This window comes from Ornithodoros turicata, chromosome 4, assembly GCF_037126465.1.
Source record: "Ornithodoros turicata isolate Travis chromosome 4, ASM3712646v1, whole genome shotgun sequence".
NCBI lineage: Eukaryota > Metazoa > Arthropoda > Arachnida > Ixodida > Argasidae > Ornithodoros > Ornithodoros turicata.
Genome location: NC_088204.1, coordinates 60,634,046 through 60,651,844, shown reverse-complemented (window position 1 = coordinate 60,651,844; position 17,799 = coordinate 60,634,046). Strand labels below are relative to the sequence as shown.

The 17,799-nt window shown below is 44.1% G+C and overlaps 1 protein-coding gene and 1 long non-coding RNA gene across 2 annotated transcripts in view; one reads left to right on the top strand and one right to left on the bottom strand.

Moving 5' to 3' along the window:
• Nucleotides 1-756: 756 nt before the first annotated feature.
• LOC135393257 (uncharacterized) lies at nucleotides 757-2,697 on the bottom strand. Its single transcript, XR_010422557.1, has 3 exons — nucleotides 2,617-2,697; nucleotides 1,028-1,184; nucleotides 757-902 (listed from the first exon to the last, which is right to left on the bottom strand). It is a non-coding gene; the product is annotated as an uncharacterized LOC135393257 (long non-coding RNA).
• Nucleotides 2,698-8,360: 5,663 nt separating this feature from the next.
• LOC135391643 (regulatory-associated protein of mTOR-like) overlaps nucleotides 8,361-17,799 on the top strand; it is a 68,854-nt gene continuing 59,415 nt past the window's right edge. Inside the window, exons 1-5 of the mRNA XM_064621969.1 lie at nucleotides 8,361-8,749; nucleotides 9,221-9,323; nucleotides 10,489-10,649; nucleotides 12,903-12,983; nucleotides 14,037-14,264. Of these exons, the coding sequence (XP_064478039.1) occupies nucleotides 8,618-8,749; nucleotides 9,221-9,323; nucleotides 10,489-10,649; nucleotides 12,903-12,983; nucleotides 14,037-14,264 (705 nt within the window). The 5' untranslated portion in view covers nucleotides 8,361-8,617. The remainder of the gene's footprint in view (nucleotides 8,750-9,220; nucleotides 9,324-10,488; nucleotides 10,650-12,902; nucleotides 12,984-14,036; nucleotides 14,265-17,799) is intronic.

Here is a 17,799-nt window from a genome sequence, read left to right as displayed (position 1 = left end):
TGCAGATTAGAGGTGTAACCAATAACGTTTCTGACATTCCTTCCTATCTAGTATTGTGTTTTTAGCTCAGGCTATTGTCTATAATGTGATGAACTGCTGAGTGGAGTTGTAAAAGTGATCGAATTCTGTTGCTCGGCTAGTGTCACGCACAGATAAATACGTTGCATGGCCAGCAGCACGCGAAGGATAGAGATATGTAACGGTTTTATTTGTTCCCCCATATATAGTTAAGATTCATAGAAGTTTTTGCTTGCTCTCAGCGCAAGAAAAAGTTGCTGTCCAAATAACATGTCAAACATCACATATTTATCCGTATATCTCCAGGCGACGTCCTGGCGACATCCCACTGGTGTTCAATTGTTCAATCAGTGCCCAAAATGTGGTGTATACTAGATCTTGCCCAGTAAACCATATATGTCTCAGAAACGTCCACACGATATCCCACTTCGGATTTTCGGATATCCCAGAGACTAGGCTGAATAGCCCGTTGACGTCTCTGGGACAGACAGAGGACCCGTATTTCTTCCACATTTGCTGATCCAGGGAAGGTTCCAGGAAAATCTCTCAGGGATATTTGGACTTATAGAGGACATATACAGGACGTATTATTATTATTGTATTTTGTAGCTTTTTTGCAATTTTTACTTATTCTACGGAAAATACTACTCTGCAACAGAGAACCTCGTATCAACGAACTCTTGTTTATTGAGCACAAACCAAGTACAGTGATGTTACATGCACTGTAAGAAACGCTCTTTCTAATAGTACAAAATATGATATTACAACATAAATAGGCTAATTATTAACAATATAGGGTGACACGGATAAGACGCATAATAAGACAATAATGGTCATAATAATAATAATCACGTGATTGCTACGCCACTTCGCAACCGTCGTCCCTGAAAGATAACCAATAACATAGTTAGTTCCATCTATTGGGATAGCAGCTCAAACACTGCCATAAATAGGCGTAAAGAACAGACACTCTGCAAAAAATGGGAACAAATGCAAGACAGTGACTTACCGCAGTTTCTCTTGCAGTATAGATGGTTACATGCGGAAGCAGCCTAATCACTGGCAGACCCAAGCGACGTGTTCGGGTTTATGCCTGGCTCTTCAGTGTTGTAGAGACACCAGTAACTTTACACATGTGTGAGGCTATCCATGGTTGTGTGTGGGTACTGTAAAACAGTCATGTTTTATTAATCTAGAGTCACATCGCGTCCATGTGACATTTAAGAAAGATAAAGGTCATGCAAAAAACAAGGAACTTTGAAAAACAGTGCAGTCAAACGTGAAAACACAACTGCTATCCTTTATATGAAAGACAACTGTAGCTGAGCCAAGCTTATCTACTAGCAGGCTGCGCATACTTAAAGGAGCAGTCTAGAGGCCCACAACTTTTTTTCTGTTTTTGGTCAGTATGGAATGTTAGGCGGCCGAAAACAGTTTTCCCACAATTAGTGCAACCGTAGCTAAATTGGGACGCCTGAAATAGCTCCCCGAACCTCCCGCGCGCGAAACACCCTCCTTCGCCTTCACGATAGGCACGTGATGAGCGCCACCACACACGTCACTATGTGACGCAAGTGGTGAGGACGCTCCTCATTGGACTTGGGATCACATGATCGAGGTGAGCAACATTGCCCAGGCCGGAGCGTCTGCTACCGCTTGGGAGACGCCATGCGTTCTCCGGCTTCGTGATGTCCGAAACGGAGGGTTTGAAGGCCGTCAACGACACAACCACGATTTTTTGGGACCGCAGGCACCACGGGAAGAACGAGTGGTGCAGCCCGAAATTAACTGCGTTTGTACAGCAAAAACCCCGTGCTTCTCGACAGTGTGCAGCCTGCCCGACAGTTTTCACCGCGCAGTTGGTTCAGTGGCTAACAGGTGGCGCCACAATACCGCTTCGCAATAGCTTTCTGCTGCTGTGAATTCTGAGATTGCACAGAAGCCACGGATATATTACTCTTGTCATCGTAGTCTTATTTTCTCAGGCTGCGTATATGCTTCTTCTTTTAAAGAAAACGTGATATAAATCATATAAATAATAGAAGTCAACACGAAGCAGCTAGCAATGTTCGTAGCAGACGGTTTTTCCTACGAACGAATGAGAGGCTCTCTACCACGAACGTCACACTAGAGTGGGTGTGGTCTGCAGTTGGAGCGCTCCGGCCTGTCACCGCGGCAGCGATTTTCCAAATTAATTGCACCGTGGTGATACAACTTTGGACAGAAATATTTTGTGGGAATGCTTTTCACATACTGCTTTACAAGATGACAGCAGTTTTGGGCCATGTTAGATACCACTTTAATGCTCCTTTAATAGAATTTGCTTCACAATTGCCTTCATCATCCCCAATCAAATCCTAAATCAAAGAGATGTGAAGAATTGGACTTGCACTTTGTACCTGTACACACACAATCTCACACAGTTCCGCCGTTCGCATGAGTTCGTCAGTGATACGTACCAGACTCCGCAGGTAAAGCAAACTACAGCTGTTTACTCAGATACAAAGCTGTCATTGCTCCACACCTCTACCACATGTGATTGTTGAAAAAAGAACAACGCACAAATCTTAAGTGAGGCGAAAAGAAGAACGAACTCACCTTAACTGCAAAGCCGGAGAACACAGGAACGCTAGCTCTCGCACACCACGGCAATCGTTGTTATGCACAACGTAGTTGTTCGACGTACTGGCCAGTACTGCCAAGGTATATTTCAACAGGTAGCGCAACTCCCATAGGCCCCTGTGTCTTCAGAATGACGCCATGATAGAGACGGTCAGCGCCATCCATCCGTTGCGCGGACTACTACGATTGTAAATAAATGACGTCAGAGACGACGTCACTAGTATGAATAATAAGTAGTGCATAATTAGCCATGCACGTTTATACTGGCCCACTTCGCTTGCCTTGTATTCCCTTTTCCGCGCCCAGTCAACAATACCAGACGAGAACACAGAAAAATAAAGCATATCATATTTAATGAATCATATCAATTCCAAATACATACAGTTATCACAGATTTTGACAACTCCAAACAGAAAGGCGTCTTGAGACCACAAAGAAATTAGAAAGGCTCACATAAGGCCCATTTCTCACCTGGAGCTATACGTACATCTAGTGATTAGACGTTTGCATTTATTCAATGAGTGGCCGTTATAGGTCCATTGCAACAAAACACAACATCGTTGGTGCACAGTTGGTTCCTGCTAAACACTCACACCATCATGGCCGCTCGTCCCAGGACGAAATCTTTTTTTCGCGGGCCCAGCAACAGGAGATGCATTGTTGCATTCATATCTGTTCACATCTGTTAATCTTTGTCTACAGCACGGAGATGTGAAGGTCGCTTCCTGTTTAACCCAAAGAGTGTACGAACTCCGTATTACAATGCACGGACACACGGTACGGATACAGAGACACACGGATAAACACCCCCCCAACTGTGTCACATGCGCAAAGGAGCAGGATACGGAAATGTACTGGAGTGGTAGATGATCTCGTATATATGCACGAGCGGGGCAACAGAAAGCTTTTTCTACATTGAAATTAAGAATAACCTATTAGTACACACACAAGCCAGGCCCATGTTGTAAAGTTTTTCTGTTTACAACCGTACTTCTACTGTCAACACCCAGGATCGCTCGCGCCTCATGCTGGTGGCCTTGCCGATGGGTCTGATTTGGTATTTTCGCTAGTTTTCGCTACAAGTTTAGATATACCTTGGTACTGCCTCGATGCTCCCGAGATTCCAGTACAAAATACGCATGATGCTGAGGTTCCAAAGACCCTTTCGTGTAACATGTCATATCCTACCGAACCGCTACGACGACGCGCCTCGCCTGTTTGGGCCGGGTCCCTATTGAAACGGCGGTTGGAGAACGTCGATGGCGATGAGGCAGACGTCGTTACGCTTCGGCTCGCGCTTGTTGGGAACTTCATTCTTCTTATATTCCTCAACATACGTGACCGATCATTATAATTCCCGTGGAAAAGGTAAAATATGTTTTTTTTTCTCTCTCTCTCTCTCTTTTGTTTATTGGCTATGGTGCGATACGTGATGAATCGTTACAAATATGATTAGAAAAGGTATGGATATGAGGGTATAAAATCATTATTATTATTATTATGAGGAAAGAGTGAGTGAGTGAGAATGAGGAAAGTACCACATCAAACAGGCCTTCCTCTACATGCGAACGGCACATGAACAAATTGGGTGCGCAGTATGTTGAGTAAAGACGCAACGACTTTTCCGTTCGTGATAAAAGCTGACAATATGTTGAAGTTACAATGTAGAACCCACGCAAATATTTGCTGCGTAAATCTTTAGTTGAGTGGCTCTTGGAAAATCAACGTTGTTCTTTATGTTCACAATCCACCATTGACCAGGTACAGTTGAAATAGCGTTGATTCAGCACTATCTATCTACATACAACATTGCTCAACATTAGTCAACATTAGACAACGTGCACGTTACACCAACAGTCGGTGTTGACTAGCAGCTTATTCTGTGACAGCTTTTTTATTTGTTCTGCTGTACATGTCTGAAGTGAGAAGTGATTTAGTTAAGGATAGTTTATAACCTTTTTATGCAAAAAAATGAAATTGCCACGTCTGAGAATGCTGGAAATGACTGTTATCGACGCAATAAATCCTTGTGTGGTAAAGAAATGTCATTGCTGTGATATTCGTAGTATATCCACAGAATATTCACTGGGGGATATTTGTGACGTCTCATGGTGGATACACAGCGGACGTTGTGAGGATACGCGTGACATCTGTGACGTGTGAGACCAATTTGGGAGGTCTGTGGGATATTCATGGTTTGCTGGGTGTATGAACAGCTCGGGGATGCAGGCTTTTGAAACATCCAAAGTGCGATATCCTACAGACGTCCCTGGGATATCAGTTATTTACTAAGTAAAACTGAAACGCGAATGTTGTCCTGGGATATCCCACAGATATCGATGGATGTCCAGACATTCAGGACGTTCACGACCTTGTACGGATATCCTAGGGATATTAGTGGTTTACTGGGAGCCAGTGAATGGTTCTACATTCCAAGTGGTTCCTGTCCAATAATTCACTTCGAAGTGGTCCCACTCCAGATTTTTGCCTGGGTAAACATGCGAGAGAGCATACAAAACACCAGGAAAAAGGTCTAACCGCTACTGCAAATGCTGAACATGCGACAACATGGAGAAAAGGCTTGAGACGGAGCACTTAGCCCTGCAACATCGCTACGAAACTTGAGGGCTAACACAAGATGAAAACACCAACTAGGAAGGCACTGCTAAACAAGTCTAGACACGGAGAGTGTCATGTGTCATCTTCTCTAAGAAAATACAAGATGTGTGGCGGCCAACGAACGAAAGCTCCCTGTGGTCTGTGAGTGGATCGCGCAGTCAGGCGTATGCTTTGTCTAGACACAGTGAGTGATCAGACTTGTACTACGAACATGTAGAGACGTACTGATTATTTCTTTCTGCTCAGTGTGTGCTTTTAGCAAAATAAACGGTATTTATATGAGCAATATGTGCATATCTACGCATTATTTTCGATCATGCATTCAGTGGTCCCACCCGCTAAGTGGCCGGATCCCGGACCACTTAGCAGATGGGACCACTGGATCAATTTCACTGGTTCTCCTTGAAGTGGGACCATCGTGAAGCTGGTTGCAATTTCAACTGGTCCCAGTCACTAAGTGGTCCCACACCCAAAGTGGGTCCTGTCCAATAAACCACTTTGAAGTGGTTTATTGGACCACTCCAGATTTTCGCCTGGGATGTCAAACGAGAATAAACAGTGCCAGCTATTTAGGCATATGTCAGTCACTTTGAGAATGGAGGTAACACACCACACCAGCGGGGGGGGGGGGGGGGCTACAGTATGGTCCGATGGGCACACTTAAAAATGTCCCACAAACGTTCGGGCAAAGTCGTTCCCGTCCTATTTTGGGACATCCGCCGACCATCGTAGGGTGTTGCAAATGCAGTCCCGCGGACTGCCAACTGACCGTCTTTTGAACATTCGCGGATGTCCATATGACATACGAATATCCGGATCGGGACGTCATATAGACGTCCTCGGGACGCCTCTGTGTTGTCTGGGAAACCATAGACGCCCTCTCACGTAAAAACCTGGTACCCTCTGATATATCTAAATTCATTAAGCCAAAGCACGTTAAGCCAGGCAATTTTTACCGTCTGATCAAAGTCTATAAGGAAAATCATCCAGGCAGACCTATCATTTCAGGTGTAAATACCCCGACAGAGAACATTTCTTTAGTTTTAGATAAGTGCATCAACCACATCCTTCCTCTTCTGCCATCATATGTTAACGACACAAAAGATTTTCCTCATGCGCCAGAAAAACCTCAATCACTCACTCACTCACTCAAAGGATTTTCTCGGCAAGATCGATTCACTCAACAATCTCCAGCTCAATCTTAGTAATGTCATTCTAGCGACCATGGATGTAGTATCCCTGTACACTAATATCCCTCATGATGAAGGACTTAGAAGTGTTGAATCGTTTCTTTCTTTACATCCTCCCAATATTCTCCATAGCACCGCTATAACTCCTCTCTTAGAGTTGATTCTGAAATATGCAACAACTTTACCTTTTCGGACACCCATTATGTACAGATCCACAGAGCAGCGATGGGTTCGCGAGTTTCCCCAAGTTATGCTAACCTTTTTATGGGCCCAATTTTAACATAGAGCACTAGAATCATTTGATATAAGTCCCCTAGCATACTATAGATACATCGACGACATATTCATCATCTGGCCTGATGATGAAACGTCTCTAAAACGATTTTTGAGCATTTTAACTCGGTGCATCATTCAATTAAATTGTCATGTCACTTCTCACACCAATCTGTTAACTTCTTAGACGTAGCCGTCTCTCTTAGATCGGGCTCACTTGTCACTTTTGCTTTTTAAAAAACCCACGGATCGACGCCAGTATCTCCATTTTGACAGTTACCACCCCCAGAAACAGAAAAGTAACCTTATGGAAAGTTTTTGCGCTTAAAACGTATATGCTCAGACCAGGAAGACTTTTCTAAACATGCACGCGACATGATTAAGGACTTCCTAAACCGTGGTTATCCTTTCCCTCTAGTCATAGTGATGCCCTCCACAAATCAAACTTCCAGGAAAGAGATGTCGAACTAGCACGTAAAACTAGAATAGAAAGCCCAAACTTAGTTTTCACCACTCAGCTCCATAAATCTCTCAATAACTGTAAAACAATCCTAAACCGCCATTTAAATATCCTTCACGCTGACAGGAAATTGAAGGAAGTTTTCCCGCAGGCACCAACGGTCGCTTTCAAGCCACAGACGAACTTGCGTAACCTACTATAGTATCGTGAAAGATTCAACATCAACCCCCAAGTTGTGCTCCATGTGGCAAAACACGATGCCAGACCTGTAAATTTATTGTTTTGTGTACACAGATTGATAGCTACAAAAACAAATTCTCTTTTAAAATAAAACACTCTCTTAACTCTAATTCATATAATGTATGCTACAGCGCTTTTAAGAAAAAAGGGTAGCCATTGAATAATGCTCCCATCGTATCTGCTCTGCAGGCGCATCTTGTACCTTAATCTCTTGTACATCTTGAGCCTCTTGTAAGCGTCACTTTGGCCAGAACCTCTATTTCTAGAACAACTACCACTTAAAAAAAAAAAAAAGATAGATATACTGCAGCGGTGGGGGCCCCGGGGCACACGCCCCGGTTGCCCCTTCCTAAATGCGGCACTGGGTAAAGCATGCCAGTAATCAAATTTGTACAACGATGGAGCAAATCAATTGAATCTGCAGCTGAGGCACGGCGGCAGCTTGCAAAGGAACGATTCAAGATGACTCTCTCACAGACAGGGGTACGAAACAACCGGTCAAGTACGTGCTTACGAATGAAACGTATTCTCGTGGCAGTGCCGTAACCGCGCCGTAACCGTAACCGCCGTGCCGTAACCACAGCCGCAACCGCGGTAAGAACACGTTAACACAATGTTGTTTTTTCAGTGGTGTTCACATTTTAAGAGTAAATGACTTTGGAAAAGCATAAAAGCACGAAACGGAGCGCGAGCAACAAAGCGTTGCGAAACCGAAACTTTAGAGAGGATCACGTGGTGGACAGGAAGTAATGGCGGTTTCGACAGGAGCAACCGCCAGAGGGGTTTCACGGAAATCTGCTCGAAACGGCCGCTCCTGAGTTTCCTTCTTTCCTTCCTCCATGCACTCTGCATACAACGGTCGCAACATTTGTGTTACAGAAACGCCAAATCAAATATTACATTTTAATGGGGTTTATGTTTGACTTTTGTAGTTTTCGAAAATGCAAAAGGAGCAGGTTGAATCATTGCGTGGATCTTCGTCTGTTCAGCGCGTTCAGCGACAGTCCGACAGCAGCAGGGCGGCAGCACATGCATTGTCACGTGGTCAAAATCCAACGACAACAGCAGCAAATAATGAAAACATGCCTGCTGTTTTGCACCGTGTGCTCACCATGTTCAGAACTTACGTTGAAAACTTTTATGTGTCGACATTGAACGTCATGATGCGTTGATATTCTGTTGCCTGCTTGCCAAGATGCACGAACCGGAGGATGAACCGAGTGACTTACCGGACTGGAAAGTGCCTTTAGCATTGAGTGAACCTAGGCACACGGAGAAAATATTGGCGCAAAGCATATCTACCCAGACGTGGAGAATGAAAGAACGGGTTTGTGTTTTTACGATAAAAATGGAACACCCTGAAGTTGTCATCACTGTGAAGTGTTTCTGCCACATTATTTATTGAAGTTGTCGGTCATTATAAGCAAACTTGAAGTCCGATTTCAAACGTACAGCGTTTAAAATAAATACCGTGACCTTTGATTCCTCTGGATATTATGCAATACTGTGCTCAGAGCCCCTGGGACATTGATCCTTTTTATCATCAGCGTTGAGCGAAACAGCTGCGTACTACACATAAAACAGCATCGCCTTTGCGAGTTTCTTGCACAGGACAGAAAAATCGTTGGATCGTGAGATGGGTGCTGTTCATATTTGACCAGTAGGATTGATAACCGCTGAAATTTATTTATGACACTTACCATGCCAGCATAGAAGGGAAAGTCTCCCAGCTCTACGTTTGCTTATTCCATGCTTCATGTGGGAAACTATTGACTTGGAACCATTTTCTTGCATTTAGATGAAGACGGTTAGCGTAGCATTGGTTATGTGCCTCAACATCGGTGTTGATCCCCCAGATGTGGTCAAGACACAACCATGTGCAAGGCTAGAATGTTGGATAGGTAAGCAAGTGTTTTCCTATATGGTTTAATAAGTGCTTTCCTATGTGCACATCATGCCTCCATACCGGTCCCACGTCAACTGTATGGCATAAACAGTTCTACAGAGCCGTATGCTACATTGGAAATTGTACAGGTGACCTACACTGAAGCTTTCTTTGCTGTAGCTAATGAGCTATGACAAGGGTTCCGCGTTTTCGGTTTTAATCGAAGTGCATCGGATACAGAGGAACATTCCAGGAACCATGACAGATAAATTGCTGCACGTGCCCAGCTTGAGATTCCAACATGCCAAGCAGGCTTTCCTTTATTACTGTTCCTTTCTTGGTGTTTGCTATGGTTGGATGACCTGCGACCACATTGAGCGTTCCAGGGTCAACCCTTCATCCACGATCGGGTGAGCTGATTGGAATCTCATCCTTCAGCCATTGTAGGTGCCCCACCGCACTTGTAAACCTTTTAGGGACGTGACGTCAAATAGAATCTCTGTCACCGGCCTTTAGTTGTTTAGTTGTTAGTGGAGAGGTTACGACAGTACACGCACCTGCACTTTCTACGTACGGTGGTCCTGTCTTTCCGCGGCATCCGAGGTGGGAAGGAAAAGAAAGAGGGCCTCGGACTACGTTTGCGAAAATCAAGATTTTGAACCCTCAGGCGAGGAAGATGTTGTCGTATGCAAGTATTGTCGCGTGACAGTTAATGTGGGCTGTGGAACAGGTGCGGCTCGCATATCGCAACGCGCGCAATCGCGGAGCCACGTGAATCTGGAGAATCCTCATAACGAACAAGGTGAGCAAACACCTTCCGCTCATTTTTTGCAGCAGAACTGGTGCTTAAGAAACTGGCAAATCACATTGGTTGTTGTTAAGGCTGCGTTAGACGCGCACAGCACTGAAATTACATTGTAATTGCTATTCGCCGATAGCTGTCGGATAAACCGTGTACACGCAACGAAAAACATAGAAAAACTCAGATTTTGCTAAAATCAATAAACATCGAAAAAGGTACGCCGAATCCACCCAGAAATAAACATCGAAAACGTGGAACCCTAGCTAAGACTATAACTATAAGAGATTCACAAAAGGTGTCTTAAGAATAATTTTCTGTAGTGTCTGCGTGACTATGAGCTCTTTATGGAGATGCTGAAGCTATGTTGTGTCCCAAACAGATCCTCTCCAGTCACCGCCACAGAAGGCCTTAGAAGCAATTGGTGCTGCTCTCCAAAAGCAGTACGAGCGTTGGCAGTCGAGGGCACGTTACAAGCTCAGCCTTGACCCCACAGTTGAAGAAGTCAAGAAACTGTGCACCTCTCTACGACGCAACTCAAAGGTGCGACACCTTTGTTTTTTGTCTGGAGTTTTGCCCTTTCTTCCCGCAGTCATCAGCGCGGTAACAATGTCTGGCAGGTACTCATAATGACAGATAATATTTCGTTCCTTGGAAGTCCTATGGATGGCTCGCTTGGTAGCACGAATATTCCTATGAAACGTTCTTGGAGCCTAACAAAATCAATGTACACCGAGCTGCAAAATAACTTGTTGAGGTTTATTTGAGGTTAGCGCAAGTTTTCTGAGCTGCTCAGGGGCCCTGTGGGGATCTTAGATGACACAAGATGTGGATAAAACTCTTTAAACTCTAACACCCGCACGCCCTTGTGTGTATAAGCAAGTTACCTTGTTTACAGTTTTTACAATTCTTATGTTCTTTTTAAGTGGGAGTTCAGACATCTCCCCGTTTGCCCTATATACAGTCGCCGACCGATTTTTCGGACCCCGATTTTTCGGACATGCTTGATTATTTGGACTCGTTCGCGGAACGGCCGCGGGTCCCATAGAGTTGATGTATAAGAGCGTCCAAAATTTCGGACGCTATGCAGCTACGTCGCTCGATATTTCGGACTCTGTTTGACCAACCAGCGAATTTGTCTCTTGGGGTGACGGATAAATATTGGTATCGTCTGAAATTCGTATCGAAAGAAATCAACCAACTGAAACATTGAGGCAAAATAATAGGCAGTGATGATTGTTCATTTTCCATTCCTCTGAGTAGAAGAGGTCTGTCGTGGCGCCTTTGCGTCTTCGATTTGGCCAACGGCCCAGCACGTGCTCTCCGCCCGCGAGCCGCGCGACAGGGCTGTAAAGCGAGCTTCACCTAAAGCACGCATGCGTTAGGTGAAGCCGACTTGCGGACTTGAGGACGGCGGTGCCTCTGACTGTGTACATTGACGAAATGTCGCTTCGGGAAATAGAAGCTGATGTCATCAGGCAAGAGCTGGAAGCGCGTTACGAAAGCATCGACAAATTTTTGCAGCCTACTAGGGCTTAGTAAAGTTTATTTTGAAGCGAAATTCGTTTTTTCGGACTGCTCGATTATTCGGACTTTTGCGCGATCCCCGCCGAGTCCGAAAAATCGGACGGCGACTGTAGCTCTTCCCACAACTCAACGGAATCTCAGAAACCACTTCTTGTACACATGGTACCTGAGCTTCCAGATGCTTAATTGTACAACCTATTCTTTTATCGCTGTTGATAACTGCAGGTAGACACGACAGCTTTTATTGCGCCGACACACTACCCGAACATGATGGCTACGTGCCATCTTGATCAGTCTATGTGATAGCCCGTGGATATATGGAATTACAACAATGCTATCCTGGCTAACCTCCGTGTCATCTTTGTCTCGCCCTGTTCCTTTAAGAAGTTTACAACAAACACTATATATCATTCCCAAGGTGCACCCTGCGTGTTTCAACCTTTCTATCTGCCCACAAAAACTTTTGTTTACCTCATGGCTGCACGACTTGGATAGAGCTGCTTTGGTAGCCCCCAGGACCACGCCTCTTTTTACTGTTTTAGAAACATTTGAGTAAACAGTTTACGTCATGAAAGTCTCTCACCAACAAGCCCAAGAGGATGTTTTAATGACTACTGAAAGCATTAAGCAAAGTTCAAGACGGATCTTAAACAAGCGAGATCACTTGCCCATCCGCCACCGGTGTCACACTTAAGGAACAGGATCTAAAGTGTGATGCTAGCAGTTAGATTCCAGTCCGGAGCAGCTGGTGCCCATTGTTGTGTGCTTGCTTGATTTGTAGGTTCCAAGAAAACTGTTGTTTAACATATAGTGTGAAATTGCAGACACCGTGAAACACATTGGTGCAGTATCTTCCTCATGGCCTTATCATCTTTCCTTAGCTGTGTTTGTAACAATGCCCAGACAAGTTTTCCTTTGGTTGCCGTACCTAAATCTTCTAGCAAATTAGCTCTACAAGTGCAATGCACATTTCACAGCACAGTACCGTTACAGAACATAAAGTCTGATGGAAGGGTGAGAAAAGAAGCAAGCTGGTGGCAAGGGTTTATAACTTAAAACTCTGATACTAGTTCTGAATTTGAGACTCTCAAACACTCAATTTGTGACTCGTAAGAGATGTTTTTTGGTGCTCATGTATTCTATAAATGTGAGGGCAGAAAATAGATGAAAGTGCAAAATTGGCCCTTTGAATTAGTGGATGTAATCAGTTGGGTGGATGATCATTGTTGAGCGGCGTTCCTGAAATATAACTTGACTTCTGTTTTGCAGGAAGACAGAGTACTGTTTCATTATAATGGTCATGGAGTGCCCAAGCCAACAGGCAATGGTGAAATTTGGGTATTCAATCGAGTGAGTACACCTTGCTTCCTCGCAGATGTTAAGATATCCGTCTGTTTCCATGGTTTTTGGGGAACTGTTTTACAGCGGACACCCACTATGTGAAACACGGTTAGATGGAAATTACGGATTAACGGAACAGTAGGGCCATTGAAGGGGTACTAAAATTAAAAAACAAGTTCTCTTCAAATTACGTTACACGCTATGTTAATTTCGTACAGGGTATCATAATTTAAAACTTCGATACCATTACGGAGCTACAATCTAAATTATACCGAACTCTTTTTTGCTTCAGCGCTAAGCAGTGAACAGCGTTTCAGCTCTCGTGTTTTTAGTCCATGTTGCGCGTGCCACGCCAGTCCTGGTGAAAAACATAGCGCACATTGCGAAGCAGGCTGCCGTCGCTGCCTGAAGGCCATGAAGATAAATGTTGTTAGTGAAACATTCGCGAGAACTATATTGGGCTACAATTCAGTGAATCGGTATTGAAAAATGCAGTGCACACCATGCTGCGTATATGGAACACTACGATCGGATCCGTTCCAAATCCACATGCCCGCGATAGGTATGCGTTCGCTTCTCCTGCTGTCTCATTGGATGCCACCAATCTTTGCCCACTGGGGATGCCATTCATCGCCGCCAAGGACGATTTTGTTTTCATCGCGTTTTTCTTCTAGAAGGTAGCACTGTGTGAACTAATTTTGCTTGCATTATACTAATTGAAACACGGATTGTCATTTGAGAGCAAGTTGTTTTTGCATTTTAGCGCCCCTTTAAAGTACATAAGCGGGGAAGTTGGTAGTTCATAACAGTACAAGCAAACGAAGCAAAAAGGGACACAAACACAAGAAAGAAGTGACAAACAATGAAAACTGCATCCCCTTTGCACGGGAAAAATAGTTGACTAAAGTACACAAGCAGGAAAGTTGGTAGTTCATACTAACACAAGTAAATGCAACAAAAAGGGACACAACACAAGGGAGAACTGACCATTTCTGTTGTTTGTCACGCTCAAGCTTCCAGTTTCCCTAAGCGCCTAATGAGGTTGCTGGCTATGTATTGCAGAGTTACACCCAGTACATTCCCCTGTCAATGTATGACCTCCAGCAGTGGATGGGTGCACCTTCGATCTATGTCTATGACTGCTCTGCGGCTGGACTCATCCTGGAGTCCTTCAACAAGTTTGCGGTGCAGCACGAGCGGGAGTTTGAGATCTCGCTCGGAAGTGTCAAAGGACAGAGCCCTCCTGGATATCGGCACTGCATTCAACTGGCTGCCTGCCGGCAGAACCAGGTGAGTGGGGTGGGGGATAGATCCTATCCTTGCACTCTAGCCGGGGTCGCAAAGGTTCACAGACATGACCCTTCTAATAAATAAACACAAAAAGTACAGCTTTCGAAGTTAAAAATGGTAGTAGGATCAGAGTTCGAGGTAACTCGTTACTGTAACTAAGTTCCTTTTTTTTTGGTAACTTGTAACTTAACTCGGTACTTTCGCGCCATGGTAACTTTCAGAGGAACTCGTTCCTTTTTCAGGTAACGTTGCCAAAGTAACTTAAGTTAAGTTCCAAGTTACTTTTAACTCGCTTTTCCCTCACGTCCACATATTTTCTTGCTTTCTCTCCGTTTCCTTCGAGGCATTTTTTGCCATAAAACGTGATATTCAATCAGTGACAGTATTTTATTCAGGAATTAAGAACTGCTGCCATTGAAATGAAGCTGAACCATTGTGCGCCCACAGGGAGTAAGATGCAAAGCATTCGAATAGACCTCTACCGGAGAAACGTCATCATGACATTGGTAGACAGGCTGAAACCGAAACAAATTGGAAGGAGAGGGCTGGGTTCTACAAACGGGCACTTGTTCGCTGCCTCCCATTGAAAGAAAAGTAGGACCGAGGGTCATGTCCCTTTAAGGGACCATATTGTAATCCCCTCAAGACCGTGGCTTTCGGGCGCGACCTTGTCCACCTCTAGCTTCAAGCGTAGCTCAATTCTTGGCGAGGTAGTGTTTCGTCCACACTTGATGGAACACAAGATAATTTGGTGGGGGAGAATCATGACGTTCGGTTCCAGAGCGATCACTGTGGCTATATCTGGATAAATCGCGACACCAAGGCAGAATCGCGACATTCGATTTCAGGGCGATCGTTGCAGATTTCTCGAAATGAAATAGGAGTTACGTGTACGTAAGTGTTGGGTTCCAGTTTCTCCTGCGTATTCAATGCAGCTCCTCAATTGCATTGTGTTAAGGATAAAAAGTCTGCATAAATACAGTCAAACCCTGTTGCAGCGTAACACAATGGAACGAAATTCGCAATACAGTAGAGCCTCGTTAATGCACACATGGCGATGACGCGAAAGAAGGACGTAAACAGTGGTACTACGGCATAGCCGACAATCGTACATACACACCCACCTGCCGGCCGACAGATGGGAAACACTGTTTGAGAGGCAACTCACAAAATGTGCACAGTCCTAGCCCTTTATTTCATGCTGATTGGCATATATCTGTTCCAGTTGAACCTCTCAATAACGAATGTCGATTTAACGAAGAATTTCCATCGCTCGTACGTGTCCCTGTAGACGACAATGTATTTTTGCACTCAATTTAACAAAATACATTTGTTTGGTAGGCTCTATTTAACAAAGTATCTGGGCGACGAATACCTTCTGCACGTGTCTTTCCCCTTCACCACATAGAAGAAGAGGGGCACAGAAGGAGAAACCTTCCCCTCTTCATTGTCCTCTATGCTGGTTTTCGTTGGTTACTGCCGTGAAAGGAGCATGTAGGGATCTGTGCCACGGACGCCGGCAATTTTAGCTATGCCGACGCCGTTTCGAAACCAGCACGAAGGCCGCAAGAGGCCGAGGGCTTCTTCGCACCTGTTTTCGAACATGAACATGCACATTGCTGGCCTTGATCGTCTAAGTTGCTTTTGTTGATGCTGATGACAGTAGGTTGCGGTTTTGTGCCATCTTTTACTTGGGCTGTGTTTCGTACTCCTGAGCACGAAAGGGTACTCATGAGTCAACTATTTGGCGGTATAACCAGACGTGCCGCCATGTTAAGTTTCGTTCCAATTCCCGCCTAGACTGCTATTTATGGTGTCGTTTGCCTAGTCTGCATCGATGCAAACTAGCTATGTGTCTGAGTGGTTGTCGTTGACAGCAGCTGGGCAATTCCTCGTGAAATAATCCGGCCCTCACAAAATATCACGAATTTTTCCGACATTTTTTTAGGAGTCCCTAATGACATACCATGCAACGTTTCTTCCCAGATCTCAACGTGGCGGGTGCTAGGCACGAGCGAAGCTCGCAGCGCTAGTGAAAACCGTGCCTGGGGTGAACAGCAGTGGTGGCTCATAGAAAGCACCAAGCAATATGCGGTTTTCTTTTGGATATAGAGGAAACCATGCTCTACACAGCATCGAAAATCCTGGCTGTCACACTGTAATCAGTGCTGCTATACACAGGATGGAAGTTTCACAATTTTCATCCTATTTTGCAATTTTTTGTGGAAAATCACACCATTAAATTTTAATGAATATTTTTTTCTTCCAATTTCTCGTGAAATACTTCAACAGGAAAAATCGCAAGACACGTGACTTTTGTAGTCGTTGCAGGAAAAATAGGGGAAGTATGTGCTCATTCCAAAATTTGCTACAATCAAGCATAAAACTTGCAATGAAATGGTCAGAAAAGATGTCTGAAACCAATGCAGTTTTATAGAACAAGCCTTCCTCTACAACATATTAAAAATTCTCGAGAGTGCTTTTTCGTATACAATAGTTTTCTTTTTATTTTATTTTATTTATTTTTTTTTTTTTTTTGTAGTAGAGGGTATTATGGCCGTAGTTGACCCACTTTGCATGTACTCACTGGGGTGCTAAAAAAATTTGCGAATCGCAAAATGTAGGAGGAAAATTGCAAAACTTCCGGCCTGTGTATACCAGCACCGATTACAGCGTGACAACTGGGATTTGCGACGCTGTGTAGAGCATGGTTTCCTCTATACAGAAAGGAAAACCGCACACTTCTATATGCTGTCTATGAGCCGCGGCTGCCGTTCACGCCAGGCACGGTTTTTACCAGCGCTGCGAGCTTCGCTTATGTCTAGCACCCATCACGTTGAGATCTGGTAAGAAACATTTTGGGTATGTCATTTTGCACTATTAGGGACTGCACAAAAAAAAATTTCGGAAAAATTTGCTATAGTTTTGTGTGATGATCTTTTCGTATGGAATCACCCAGCTGTGAAAATAAAGCAGCGTTTGTAAATTTGATTGTTATAATACACCGCAGAGCAAAAATATTTTCCACAGTGGCTCCTGATGGACAGCTCGATGAATGAAACAGGGTTTTTAGCCGTGTTAAATGTCACCGCATTGCTCCTTTAAAGTTAGTGAAAATGCCCGGAGAGTGTACCTTCCAAGTATTGTGGCAAATCGACGAAACCTACCATTATTGGATATTGCGTGCAATATTAACTGGTGTAACAGTTGTTTTGCTGCAATGTTTTCTCATTATTTCTATAATAATGCTTCCTATAGCAGTAGTGTGCACAGAACTATGTAGTTCCATGCCTAGAGATATTACATTAAAAAGTATGAGTGGGTTCTTGAAAGCCCTAAAGAATTTTCTCGAGTTATCTGCGCGAACCCTATAAAGGGCAGACCTGTATTGATGTTTCCGGCAGAACTAATGGCACATTACTCAGACACTAAAAGGAAAAATTAATATGTTTAGCTGGAATGGCAGTTCCAACAATGGGGTAGTGTGTCAACCCTAGCGATGAAATTTCCCATTCATCATCTTGAAATAAAGTTC